This window comes from Physeter macrocephalus, chromosome 1, assembly GCF_002837175.3.
Source record: "Physeter macrocephalus isolate SW-GA chromosome 1, ASM283717v5, whole genome shotgun sequence".
Lineage (NCBI taxonomy): Eukaryota > Metazoa > Chordata > Mammalia > Artiodactyla > Physeteridae > Physeter > Physeter macrocephalus.
In genome coordinates this window covers 104975860-104990361 of record NC_041214.2, presented here as the reverse complement: position 1 = coordinate 104990361, position 14502 = coordinate 104975860, and the positions used below count along the sequence as shown (strand labels likewise).

Sequence of the window (14502 nt, the reverse complement as noted above, 5' to 3'; positions counted from 1 at the left end):
AACATTAGGTTCCTTCTAAATTACTCAAAATTATATAGTCATTTACACATTTAAATTCCTTCCTTTTTCTAAGCAAAGAAAAATCTGATTAACATGTGAAGACTGCCAAGCTTTGAATAGTACTGATCATTTATTTCAGGTTTTGAAACTAAATGATCCTACTCAATTGCAGCATACAAATATAGAAATAATTGTCAGAGTAACCATGTGCTATCTCATCAGTATATTCTTCGGTCAATAAGATTAAATATAAACATAATTTTCAGTTTCAATAAGTTTTTCTGTCTCAATCAATTTATTTCATAAATTTTTGTTATAAAAAGTAAAGCTGCTTTACACCATTTGATCCTTGAAATCATCTAAGAGGAATAAACAAGAATCAGCCTCACTCAGTTTAAAAAGTTGGAAAAACTTATTTAAGAAAAATAGAACTATTACACGGTTTTAGTTAAACCAGTAGATTATTTGGTTACATGTTTGGTTGCATACTCACATACGATCAATCAGGAATGTAATTAATTCATCTATATTGGCACCACAATGCAAAATTTTGACGTTATATGTTAACCTCTGCAGAAGCTGAATGCACTGAGAATAAGAAAATAGCAGTGAATAGAAACATATAAAAACACATTTGTGTGCTCACAAGAATGAACTCCTGTGCATATTCTGAGCATGTAATCATTTTAGGAGGCATTTAGAGAAAGAACTTTTCCATATCTTAAAAAGGTTCTATCTTCACACACAAGTGATGAGATCTTAAACACACACAAGTAATGAGACCTTAGAGTTCATCTCCTGATTCACACATTTCTATATATTCTATCTCAAATAGCATCTTGTCATCAACCTGGCTCATTTAATCATCTTAAACTTATATGCAAGTTGAAACACATATTCTATCAATTCTAAGATAGATTTTTTTTTTATTTTACCATCTTTAAAATTGCATGTCAGTTTAACTTGCAATGTTTTTCTTTCTTACAACTGATGGCATATTAGGTTGAGAAATATTATGGGTATAAGAGCTTTGAGTCTATGCTAAATAATACCAAATCTGTAGCTTCAGTTTTTGTAGAATGTTTCCTCAGTAGATTGAGACTAGGTGCCAACTCAAATTACAATTTTAATATAAATAGCTTACATCTCAAAATGCTGACATCTGTATTTATAAGCCTGTCAAAATAGTCATAATCTGGATTTTTCTTATAGTCCTAGATGTGAATAAAATTCTCTTCTTTAGAAACTCTTAAATAGTAGTACATGTGTGACCAACCAGCTTTTAAATTTATTAATGGTGAGAACTGTGCCTAATCATGAGGTATTATACCAGCATACAGTACACTGTAAGCCAGCAGTTTATAATAGATACTATCAATTTTGATCTGAAAATAAGGAAGGAAGAATGAGCATTAAGTGGAAAGTACTGTGTGGGTGTGCATACCTGCAAAAACACTGAATCATTGTGGCAAGTACTGCTCCGACAAACCACTCCGGCCAGCACACTATTCAGGCTGTACGTATTCTGAAGACAGTCTCTGGTTTCATTGTCTACAGCTGTAAATTAAAATAAAATGACACAAGATAGATCATTTTTATAAATAATAATTTAAAATTTATTTCACATTAAATTTACCATTATATAAAAATATCAAATATGATATGGCTATTTTGTTTACAAATACCTTCCAATTCAGAAATTTAACCATGGTGGCTATTATATTGGACTACACAGATATAGAACATTTTCATCATCTACTGGACATGTTGCTCTATGTTACCACTTCTGTATCACTGGGTTTTTTTTTTTTTTTTTAAATAAGCATGTGTTAATTTTATAATCACACAGAGAAATATCTCCCCTCCACCCCCAAACAGAAATCAAGAAAAAAGTAACCACTGAATGAAAATTTTAAAACTAAAGGTAAGGTAGGGAAAAATAGAAAAAGTAACACATGCATTTTTAGCCTTAGCTCTAAGTTCAGTGTAGTCTATCAAAAAAGGATGATGTTTTGATCACTAGCTATGGCTTTCCAGAGTGCTGTAGTTCACACTGATATTATGTACATGCATTTTTTTTAAATTCAAAAATAGGCCCGCATTTCCCAAGGTACATTCTTTTCTGTAGACCACTGAACCCTTGATATGCTTCAGATTCTTTGTTCCAATAATCTTAAAAAAGGATGCATATAATTTTCCCTTTTCAAGAGATCCACAATACAAAATAGTTCTGAGAGGTCCTGCAATGAAGAAATCTTTTGAATGTGAATCATTCTCCAAAAGATTCTATAACTAAATCTGCCCTTTAAAAAAATACTAAATTCATACATCTTCTAAAAAATAAAAAAGAGAAACTAATACGTTACCTAGTTGAGATAGCAAACTGATGATACTTAAGATCAGTGAAGCATTTATGTTTGGGTCTTCAAGTAGCTCTACAAGGCAACTTAAGCATTCACTTGGTAGTATCTGATTTGATGTAAACAATCGGGTGAGCTTCTGTCCAGAAATTACCTAGAAAAGAGTCATTAAAATGTGTTAGTTAGGGCTTCCCTGGTGGCGCAGTGGTTAAGAATCCACCTGCCAAGGCAGGGGACACAGGTTCGAGCCCTGGTCGGGCAAGACCCCGCATGCCACGAAGCAACTAAGCCCGTGTGCCACAACTACTGAGCCTGCACTCTAGAGCCCGCGAGCCACAACTACTGAGCCCACGTGCCACAACTACTGAAGCCTGTGTGCCTAGAGCCCATGCTCCGCAACAAGAGAAGCCACCGCAATGAGAAGCCTGCACACTGCAACCAAGAGTAGCCCCCGCCGACCACAACTAGAGAAAGCCCGTGTGCAGCAACGAAGACCCAACGCAGCCAAAAATAAATTAACAAAACAAAAAAGAGCCCTCTTTAAAAGTCATGAGGGACACAAAATAATTTTTTAAAAAAGAAAATATTAAAAAAAGAAAAAATGTGTTAGTTAAGAATTGGCAATTTTCACTTCTCCATTTCAAATAAAAATCCAGTTCTTCCAAAGTGCCATTGCCACACTCTTTCCCAATTTAGAAAATCCATACATGTTGTTCCCTCTGCATGGAAGATCACCTATCCCTTCACTCACTAACTAATGTAATCATTCCAGTCTCAATTTTGTTTCCTCCACTAAGCTTTCTCTAATCCTCTCCCACTAACCAGGTTAGGTTTGCCTGTTGTACTATCCTATAGTACATTACACTTTTATTTGCTAAGTCAGCAAGCTTTTGCCAACTTAGCAATATTTATCCTCCCCACTACACTGATCACTCCATGAAGGCATAGACTACAAATCAACATTCTACTACCAATATATTTACCGAATAAATGAATTCCATCTTCTTGGAGGGAGGCAAACGGAAAGTGGAAAGCAGCTAAATCCAAAGGCTTATTCACGGGATTAACTATGTGATTATTCCTTCTGCTCCCTACCAGACAGTACCTAAGCCCAGAAGTTAGAGATCACAAAGAAGGAAGTTAAAAACAATTTTTTTGAGTAGGCAGGTCAGGAATTAAAAAATTTTATTGTTACTTCACTATTTACTCCTCTCATAACACTATAAACATACCGCCTACTAGCACCACCTCCCAAAAGGGTAAGCTGGGATGAGGGCTGGGAACAGTTGTCAGACAGCCACTTACTTTCAAAATGCTTTATGAATATTATTCATTATTAAGCAAATCTTTTCTATAAAGATAAAAAAATCATTTACTTTAGGATTAGATTAAATCTGTTCTAAACGTTTTTATTCTTAAAAGACTATTTTTAAAAAAGACTAAAATCAGAATTGTTTTAGCATCCCTCTATCTTTCTTTTCTATATCCCTTTTATGCCCTCGCCCAGATGTCAGTTTTTCTTGTGAAGCTTTGCTGATAAGAGATCTTCAGAATATCTGTTCCCAGAGTATGTATTTTAACATTAAAGTAAAAGTCTATCAGACTGAAAAAACAGGTCCAACGGTGAAATTAGATACTGATGGTAAATATTTTGAGGTAAGGAACCTTCTGAGCATTGCCCTTTTGCCTGCTTATACAGTTAGCCCTCTAAAATATTAAGACATCTTCTGCTTTAAATACAATTTCCCTACAGACTGGACCTGTATTTCAACAACATAAGTATTCTAATATATAATAATTATTTATTATAAGGTAAAATAAAAAAAACACTTTGCATATTTTCCTCTTTACTCATACACACTGAATGTTTTAATGCAAATAGGACTTATTTCAGTAATAACTAATACTCTAGCACTTACTCTGGCCTAGCTATTGTTCTAGGTACATTATGTATGTTAATTCCTTTCAGCTTCATAATAAACCTGTACTAATTGTTTTACAGATGAGTAAACTGAGGCACACATAATAGACAGAGGTACAACTGGGATTTACGGTTCCTGAATCCCTGCTCCATAATCATTACATAAGATTAGTGCTGTGAAACACCGTCAAGAATGAGATCAGGGCTTCGCTGGTGGCGCAGTGGTTGGGAATCCGCCTGCCAATGCAGGGGACACAGGTTCGAGTCCTGGTCTGGGAAGATCCCACATACCGCTAAGCATCTAAGCCCGTGCACCACAACTACTGAGCCTGTGCTCTAGAGCCCGCAAGCCACAACTACTGTGCTCGCGTGCCACAACTACTGAAGCCCGCGTGCCTAGAGCCCGTGCTCTGCAACAAGAAAAGCCACCGCAATGAGAAGCCCACACACTGCAGAGCAGCCCAAGCCGCATGCAGCAACAAAGACCCAACACAGCCATAAATAAATAAATAAATTTATATTAAAAAAAAAAAAAGAATGAGACCAGCTCAGCTCTGCTGATCATAAAAAAAAAAACCAAAGCTAAGGTTCTGCAAGAAGACAAAAATAGTGCAACAGAAGCGCAGCAGGATAGCAGAGTGAATAATTGTTCACATGATAACCATCTATCACCCTTTGTATCCTCAGATGTTGCTCTCATGAGGTTGCTCTCATGAAAAACATTCACCATTAATACTGTCAACCAAAAGAGTTAAAATTTAAAAATCTGAGAGCACCAAGGAGTGGTGCGGATGAATGACAGCAAAATTCACATATTGCTGGTGGGAGGATACATCAGTATAACTTGTGGAAAACTGGTGTTTCAACCAGAAATGAACATAAACTTACCCTGAGACCCAACAATTACACTACGAGGTATGTAAGAGAAATGAATACATACATCCACAAAAAAATGTGTAAAAATGTTTATAACAGAGTTACTCATAATTCCACCCAGAACTGGAAACAACCCAGATGCTCATGAACAGGATATATATAAACTGTGGTACTTCTGTACAATGGAATTCTAAACAGCAATAAAAAAGAATGAAATACTGGCACATGGGCCACATGAATAAATTTTACAGATTATATTGAGAGGAAGAAGCCAGACACAAACGTACATATTAATCCACTTATCTGAAACTTTAGGGATAGTTGAAAAACTTATAGGGTGTTGGAAATGTTCTGTCTCATATGACAGGTGGTGGCTACTTGAGTGTACACTTTTGTTTAAAAAAAAAACTATCAAGTTCTTCACTTAAGATTAATGCACTTTATGTAATGTATGTATGTTATCTCTCAATTAAATGGCAGAAGAATTTTTGGTAAACCTCTTGAAAACTTTGGGAACACAATACCAAGAAGCCAATCTCCAAGCCTCAAATTTCTTTGAAGCCTCTTTCAATTCATGATAACACCCTGTTCAGATTCACAACACAACTGTTTACTCTCAAAGAGAGGTAATGTTTCAGATTAGAATCTAAATTTCTTAACTCCAGATTCTTAAATAAAACTGACAGCTCTGATTATTCTGTGGCTTCTGGAGTCCACTAGTGCACTGTCCTATCCTCAATGAGAAGCAAAACCCTAGCATTTAACAGTTAACACCTTCATTGTTAGGTTTGTAGGGATTTGTTGAGGTAATGAATGAAAAAAGAAAAGTGTTAAGAGATAAGCTCCTGAAGTGGTAAGAAGAGGAGCACCAGTGAAGCTTGAGGAAACTCACAGTTAGTGCACTACAGTCACAACAAAGGCTGATGTTGCTGTGCCATTCACTGTTGCCTTCTCTGTAGTATTTTGCAAACCTTTGGTAATTTAGCCTTTTATCGTAAGGTTAATAAAACAATGATGTTGCTGTGCCATTCACTGTTGCCTTCTCTTATTTTGCTTGCAAACCTTTGGTAATTTAGCCTTTTATCGTAAGGTTAATAAAACAATATATTTAAATATTATGTTCAATTTTATGTTAACAGAAGCTGCGACAGAGAGAACTTTAATTCTATGTTAACAGAAGCTGCGACAGAGAATTAAAATAAGCTTTGATTGAGCTTAATTACTTTTTATTAAACTGAGGTCATTATTAATTGGAATTCCCTGAATGCATTACAAATGACAGGAGTTTAAGAGCCTAAAAACAAATAGGATCACAGAAAGCTGTGATTGTAACTTTTAGCATAAGATAAGTACACTCTAGATGCAAATCCCTGGGAACTAACAGAAAAAGCGACAATTCTACATTTTAGGACTGAAAAACTGAGCAATAAATTTTGGTAAAGAAAAACTGTGATTACCAGTAAGGGAGATTGCTTCCTAATCCAGAGAAAGTTTAAATAATAATTTTCAAGCCCGAGTTCAACATGAGTTCAAATAAAAGCAGTAAGCAACAGGTTCAGATTGTAAACTGCCTAGTGACAGGGGTAAATCAAGTTTTAATCGTTACTCCCCATGACCTCCACCTCCGAGAATTGCTGTACATTTTGAGAAGGCTCTGTTACAATGGAAAAACCAACGTAAGAAGCAAAGGAAAAGATACAGCTCTAGCTCTTTCCTCTACCAACTCCAAATACAGCCTAAATCCCCCAACCTTTTGTCTCAACCTCCCTCTTTCTAGGGCTATCAGTAGTTACTCATCCGTTGCTGCAGTCAGCTGAACGCGGAGGGGCTTGGGGCTGAATAGAGGAGGGTGGGAATTCAAGGCTGACAAACATTAACCTTCTTTACCAATACAAAAAGACAGCGGAGGGAGCGAGCTGTCCTTTGTTTTCTAGGCTGAGACCACTATAGTGAACGAAGGCTACGAGGAAGCCCGTCTCGTCCGCCACCCCGAAGGCCCTCACCTCCAAGTGCCGCAAAAGCTGGGTGGCGTTCGCTTCCGACTTAACTGCTTTATACTGACTAATGGTCAGAAGCAAGGACTTCAAGCAGGCGGTGTTGTCCATCGGGACCCGCCACAGTCCCGCTTCGGGACTACCACCACCGTACCAGCTCGGTTCTCTAGCTTGCCCCGCGCTTTTTAAAAATTTTCCGCCCCCACCCACTCGCTCCCAGAAGCTTCCGGTTCCGGTAGAGCTCCGGAAGTCCCTGGGCAACCTGGGGAAGGGAACCTTCTAGGAAGGGAAGGGAGGGGAGGGGCGTGGTGGTGGAGGGAGAGTGAGGTGGGGATCGAGGCCCTTTGTGAGTCCTTGAGGCTGGCTGGGAGTTGCCCTTTCAGACCCCCTGATCCGAAAAGCCGCGAGGTTTCAGTTCGAGATCCCGTGAAGACGAGACATCTCGCGAGAAGTGCAATTGCGGCTCCACCTGTGAAGGGGCGGTGGGTCGGTGGGGTGCCTGGGGGGGGTCTTTGTTAATCAGTGCGCTCTGTTTGCGTTTGCTTCCTCGGCCTTCACGCTGGATGGCCGGTTTTTCCTTTGTGCATCATCCTCTACCTGAGAAATGGTCGCTTCCCCCTAGTCTAGACACGGTGAGGAGCTCTGAGGAGGAGAATCTTGGGCTCTAGATTTTGAGGCGGCCTGGGAGGGGCCTCTTTTTAAAACCGCTCATTTGTCCACCCCTTCTACCCAGGAATGTTTGTTTCTCAAAGTAAACCTGTGGCCAGTCGGATTCGGTGGCAAGTTAGTCATGCCCTTACGATAGTGGTTGTCAAACTTATTTGAGAAAGCTTGTCCAGGTGACTCCTGGGCCAAGTGTTGCTCCGGAGGGTGTTCTGATTAGCGTCAGTTTTTGTAAGTGAAGGTGCTGCTTTTATCTGGCGTAGTTGATTGTTTTATAAATCTTGGTGTCTAAGGAAATGGCACTGTTCGCGGTTTTTCATCAGAGATGATATTATGCATGTATATATAATGAAATGAGTCAGGCTGGTTCTGGAGCTTTTTGCTTAATGTATGCTAATGTTGAATGAAGCTTTAAAAGCCAGTTTGGATAAAATTTTAAGAATAGAGTACACGTCCTTTTAATTAAACCATTTGTCAGAAATCATGTTTTGTCAATTCAAAGAAAGTCTATTCTACGTCACTGTATTTTTAAAGGCAGGAATTATTTTTATATTAAAAAGTTAAAAATTAAGTCTGAAAGCTTAAAATAATAATTGAGGCGTAAATCATTGGGTAATTAATGTGTTTATGCATTTATTCATTCTGTAAACAATTGACTGTATAAACTGCGCTAAACCTGGCGGTCAGGGAACCGGCTGGGAAGGAACTGTCTAATCAAGGAAATGTACTAAGTAGATCGTACATATGGAATTCACCACACAAATTAGAGGCACCATGCAGTTGTAAAGAGTGAAGCCAGGCTGTCTGCTTACAAATCCTAACTCTACCTTTTACTGTGGGATCACAGGCAAATTCTCACTGCTTCAGTCTCTTCATAGACTAACAGTAGTATCTGTTTCATAAAGTTGCTTCTTCAGTAAATAATTAGAGCCTAGAATGTGCTAGGCAGTGGTCTAGGCACTAGATTCAGTGAATAACGTAGAAATCCTATTTGCATTGAACAAAAATCCTACCATTACCTTCTGATAGGGGAAAGAAAAATAACAAGCACAGTAAAGAAAGCGAGATGGAGAAAAAAGAGAATTATTCTAGAGTTATTGTTAAAAGGAAGGGAAATGGGAGGTCAGGATAGAGGAAACAACGTTGGAGGAAATATTAGTACTACAAGGAGTTGAAAAAGAGACCTATGCTCTCTAAGGGGAACGATTTCTAGATAGAATAGCAAGGGCAAAGGCCTTGAAATGGAAGCCTGAGAATGTGTGTAAGGAACAGCAAGGACCCCACTATGGCTGGAGTAGAGAGCAAGTGTGAGAGTAGTAGAGATGAAATCATGTCAAGTTATTATAAAATGAGTTAACCAACGAAGAATTTAGAACAGTTGCCTGGCATAGTTATGTTCTCAGCAAGTATTAGTTACATCTTAGTTCCTTGGCAAATACAGTGATAGCAGTTTGGCAGTGTCAGATTTTTCACTAATAATGACAAATGCATCATGATTATCCCCATTTTGACCTGAGGGAAAGGGTCAAAGCTGTTTGCTGTGCCATCTTTCTTTGAAATCTTGCGTTTTAACTTGAGCAGTTACAAATTTTGCATCTCTTCCATATTTATTTTAATGTAAAATAACGTCTTTCTCAAAAAATCTTCACCAAAAAATGATGTAAATTTAGTAGGATATACCACTTGTGGTAGCTGTGAGAAGGAGAAGTATCTTTTGTCGGAGATACTTGCATATCCTAATATGAGAAAAAGAGTCATGTTTTAAGACCCAAAAAGCGGGGAAAGGAGGAGGAGGAGGTGAAGCTGGGTCCAAATGACTGAAGGCTTTATAAACCTTGAGCTTGGACTCCATCCTGAATTCAGTGGTGATCTCTGGTTTTAAACTTGGGGCCTAATCTAGTTAGGTTTGTGTTTTAGATTGATTATCCTGGTAGCTAGACAGGCTATGATTCTGAGGAGGATAAGACCAGAAGTAGGGAGAATATTTAATTTACTGGAATCTTTCCAAAGGATAGCCGAGATAATTGAAGTGGAGATAGCAAGAAGATGACAAATTTGAGAAATATATATGAGGTGAAATAGGCAGGACTTAGTGAATGATTTCAAATGTGAAGAGTGAGGAGAGGGATGAAACTAGAAGGGATTCCAAGTTTCTAGATTGGGTGATAGAGAAGATATAGAAACTGCTGAGGTAGTCAATATTAAGTATTCAGGTTGTATTTTATGTTCAATGAAATTTAATATAGCTTATCATATAGGCTCGTACCATTCTCATTAAATTTATTCCTGGGTATTATATAATTTTTGTTACTGTGAGTGGGTTCTCTTTTTCTCCTATAAATTTTTTATTTGTTATTGCTACTGTTAAAAGAGAAACTGATTTTGGTATATCTTTTATCCAGCCTACTGACTAAAATTCCTTATTGATTCAGTTTTGCTTCCTCTCTTAGATTTCCTAGCTATATATCATCTGCAAATAATAATTTCATCCCTTCCAATATTTGTTGTCATACTTTATTTCATCAGTGTAATCTTTAAAGTATGGAATAATCATAATGATATTGAACATCGTAGTCTTATTACTTAATTGAATGGGAATGACCAGTATTTTAACGCTTAGTATAATTTGTGCTATTGGTGAGAGATAAATATTCTTTAAAATGTTTTGGCGATTGCCCTTTATACCAGTTTTATTTAAAGATGTGCCGAAATGTCTGCTAAAAAAAATTATTAAATGTTTATATATCTTATTTTTCCCTTTAAAATGATAATGCAATGGATTATATTGATTTTATTTTTAGGATAATAATAGCTAACACATATTGAGCATTTGCCATGTGCCAAGCACTGTTCTAAGAGCTTAACTGTTTAATCTTTATAATGTCATGTTTTAGGTACTATTACGATCTTCATTTTACAGATGGAAAAAACTGAGAGCAAGGTGAAGTAATTTGCCCAAGGTCACACAAGAAGTAGTAGCAAACCTTATATTTGCTATGCTGCAGATATTTTATTCAGGATTTTATATTTATGTTTGGGAGAATTTAAAATAATCTTTCTTTATTCTCTCTTTTGGAATTTGGATTGTATGTTACTTTTGAAAAATGAATTGGAAATTTTCCATCTTTTTTTCTATGCTGTAGAATAATGAGAATCAAATAGAATCATTTGATCCTTGTAGATTATGTACAACTGGCCTATAAAATCAAGCTTGATAGCTTATTTAGTGGTAGATCTTTAGAAAATATTTGAATTTGTAATATGGTTATTGATCTGATAATTTTTTCTATCTTTTCTTGTGTTAGCTTTGGAAATAAAAATTTTTAGCATACCAACTATTTCTCTAAATTTGAAAATTTATTGATGTAAAGTTACATCAGTATACAATAATTCTCTTAATCTCTTCTTTGTAGATTTGAATTTCCATTTTCATTATAATGTTATCTGTTTTCTTAGTGGGGCTTTCCAGGGGTTTGTCTATTTTATTCAACTTTTCAAGAAGAACTTTGGTTTTATTAAATTTTTTTTCTTCAGAATCACTAATTTTACTTTTATGTTTAAAACTTTCATCCATATAAATATATTTTTCTTTTATTTTTTCTTTTTATAATTTTTTAAAAGTTGAAGGCTTAGTATATTTCCATACTATATTTTTTATTAGAGATTATTCATGCCAGAAAAATTTAAAAAGACAGCTAAAGTGAGCATCCGCATTGTAGTTATAAAAATGTTTAATTATTTTAATCATTCTGATAAATATTTTTAAAATGCTAATATTCATTCATTTATCAAATATTCACTGAATGCTAGTTATTTTTCAAAGATCTTAGAGTCTGTTGGGAAAGTAGCAAACCAGAATAAGTGCTTTTCAAGAGAAATAGAATGCTGTAGGAACACATAATATTTTTTTAAGGCAAAATATTAAGTATCCAATTCCTTCATCAAGGGGTGGCATGAAATCCCTCTTCTTTGTACATTTTTATTCCTGTCTGTTCTTTGTATTTGATGTAGGTATTTTTCCTAATTTATAGTTCAGGAAACACATTTAAGGGAGTTAAGCAAAATTTGCTTAGGACCTTACAACTCAAGGGCTGGGAAGCTCCTTTATTTCTTCTGGAAAAACTTAAAAAGAGCATATCTTCAATGCTGAATAGTAAAATGGAATTTTTTAATGTCTCATGACCAGGGTTTAAGTCATATTAGATGAATCATACTGTATGATTCATGAACTGTATGTGTCATGAACTGTATATTTGATGAATGTGCAGAGTTTGTAGAATACTGAATATTATACTAAGGGAATTATATCATAGTTGTGAACACAGAGCTCTTGTTAATTCATTTACCCACCATATATTTAATGCTATCTTGAGTGGCATGTACATTTCTAGGTTCTGGGGGTATAGCAGTGAATCAAATAGACAAAAAATGTCTACCCAAGTAGAGCTTTTATTTTAATGGGAGATATAGCAAAAAAAAAAAAAAGATATAAGTAAAATATATTAACGTTAGTAATAAGTGCAGTATAGGAAAAAACAGGGAAGGTGAATAGGAAATACCAGAGTCAGGATGGAGAATTGCAATTTTAGTTAGGGTGGAGTATTGATCAGTATTTACTGCACAACAAATCACCTCAAAACTCAGTGGTTAAAACCATGAACATTTATCTCTTGGTCTGTGGGTTGAATGCAGTTAGTCTGATCAAGGCATGACTTGGCTGGGTAGCTCTGCTTTAGCCGTTTTGTGGGGAAGGGGAGATATCTTGAGCTCAATTTCAGTTATGACAAGGTGTCTACTAGACATTGGGAGCTATTGATTGGGCTGTTGAATATATTATTTGTAGTTAAGGGAGAGGTCAAGGCCAGAGATAAAAATTTAAAGCCTGGAGACTAAATGATATAGGGTGAGTAGGATAGAAAGGACTGAACCCCAAAGTACTTAAGTATTTAAGAGGTTGGAGAGATGTGAAGAACCAACAAAAAACACTGAGAAGTAGTTGCCGGAGGACAGGCGACCTATCTTGACCCCTTGGCTGTCTATAGGGATCCATCTTAGCTGCAGCATCTGGGCTGCTTTTGACCTTTAAAAGAAGACTCGAGGTCGACAAAAAAGGAAGTCTTAATCTACATACAGGTTCACTCTTTACTTCTGCCTTCAGAGGCCTTGAACTATGCAGAAGGATGGGTGGCTTCATTCTTTAAATTAATTTTGCATGCTTAAAGTACTCCAGGTACTAGGCACTGGGGATGTAGCAAGGGATTTAGAAAAAGAAAAAAATTTTTCCTGATTCTGGGAATTCCATGCTAGTGAGGGCATGAGGCCAAATCTAAAACTAAGAGCTTATTCAATAGGCATAAACAGCAGAACGGAAATTTCATTGGCCCAGGTTCCAAAGATTCAGTGGTAGAAAATTGGCAGAGGTCTAGGCATGGGGTCATTTGGATACTGTGTCCCCACTATGGTTAAAACAATTCAAATATGTACTAATATTAAATTGATTTTACCCTTTATACAGAGCCAGGAAACAGTCTGTACAGTTAATGTCAACTCTTAATTTTCAGAAATGTTAACCTTCATCACAAAGCCAGAAAACCTAAATAAACCAAAATTATTCTCCCTTTGTAATTATTCTTCTTCCTGTTTTCTCTCCCAACTATCAAGTATTATGATTAAGCTAATTTGCCATACCATGAAATTAACTTTCTTACTTTTCAGACAGTTCCTGATTTTTTTAATGTACATTTCACAGACTTCAACTCTAGATTAAGAATACAAGGTTTGGACAATTTGGGTAAATGTTTTATCCCGCATTTTCACATCTAATTTCATATCCCCAAATCAGAAGTTTTCCTTTTAAAAAAAAAAAAGGTACTATACATTGTTTCTGAATCTAATTTTACAGATAAGATGAAAATGACATACTTTTATTTTAAGTTAAGGTATGGTAATCATTTTTAATTATAACTAGTATTTGTTGAAAGCCTCCTTTGTGCAGAGCAGGGCCCTTTTCATATCTCATTTAAAAATTTCTAGTCTTTTAGGAAATAGATATTATCAAGTTCATGAAATGGGTATATATGTTTCCTGAATTAAAATGTGAAGTCATTTTCTGAGACAGGGCTGTCCAAAGTAGAATATGCACACCTGAGATATGTGAAACTGACTATTAGAGTGTGGGAACAAATATTAGAACTTTTCCTTTTGCTTATTTTAATCTCATTCTTTTTAATTTTATAGTAGTACCTACAATAGCATGAGTAGCATAAATGAATTGCTATTCATATATTTTCAGTGTATTCATATATCTTCAGAATTTACTGCTTTAGAAGTATGTGATCCAAAAAATTGGGGACTTCTCCAAAATCTTTAACCTTGACAGAGAATCAAGTTGGATTTGGGTAAGGTCATTGGTGGTGGGAGGGTCAAGTACATATTGTATTCTCCATTCCATTCTTGATTATCATCTCCATGTGTCATGTCTTTACATTCTGTCTTGTTTCCTTTTTTTTTCCATTATTGTCTAACAACTGTTATGACAACATAATTTTTTTTTTTTTTTTTTTTTTTTTGCGGTACGCAGGCCTCTCACTTTTGTGGGCTCTCCCGTTGCGGAGCACAGGCTCCGGACGCGCAGGCTCAGCGGCCATGGCTCACGGGCCCAGCCGCTCCGCGGCACGTGGGATCTTCC

General features: G+C 36.2%; 2 protein-coding genes across 10 annotated transcripts in view; one reads left to right on the top strand and one right to left on the bottom strand.

The window, feature by feature from the left end:
* CIP2A (cellular inhibitor of PP2A) overlaps positions 1 to 7344 on the bottom strand; it is a 30698-nt gene extending 23354 nt beyond the window's left edge. The window contains exons 1-4 of the mRNA XM_007119236.4: positions 7161 to 7344; positions 2367 to 2514; positions 1445 to 1557; positions 494 to 588 (exon numbers count right to left, since the gene is read on the bottom strand). Of these exons, the coding sequence (XP_007119298.1) occupies positions 494 to 588; positions 1445 to 1557; positions 2367 to 2514; positions 7161 to 7262 (458 nt within the window). The 5' untranslated portion in view covers positions 7263 to 7344. The remainder of the gene's footprint in view (positions 1 to 493; positions 589 to 1444; positions 1558 to 2366; positions 2515 to 7160) is intronic.
* A 172-nt stretch (positions 7345 to 7516) lies between these two features.
* The window catches only part of DZIP3 (DAZ interacting zinc finger protein 3), a 108893-nt gene continuing 101907 nt past the window's right edge, over positions 7517 to 14502 (top strand). For 7 of the 9 annotated variants that reach the window (XR_003681147.2, XM_028493667.1, XM_028493649.1 and 4 more), the window contains exon 1: positions 7643 to 7783. The gene's annotated coding sequence lies outside the window, so the exon portion shown is untranslated. The other 2 variants (XM_028493641.2, XM_028493643.2) reach the window with 2 other exon arrangements.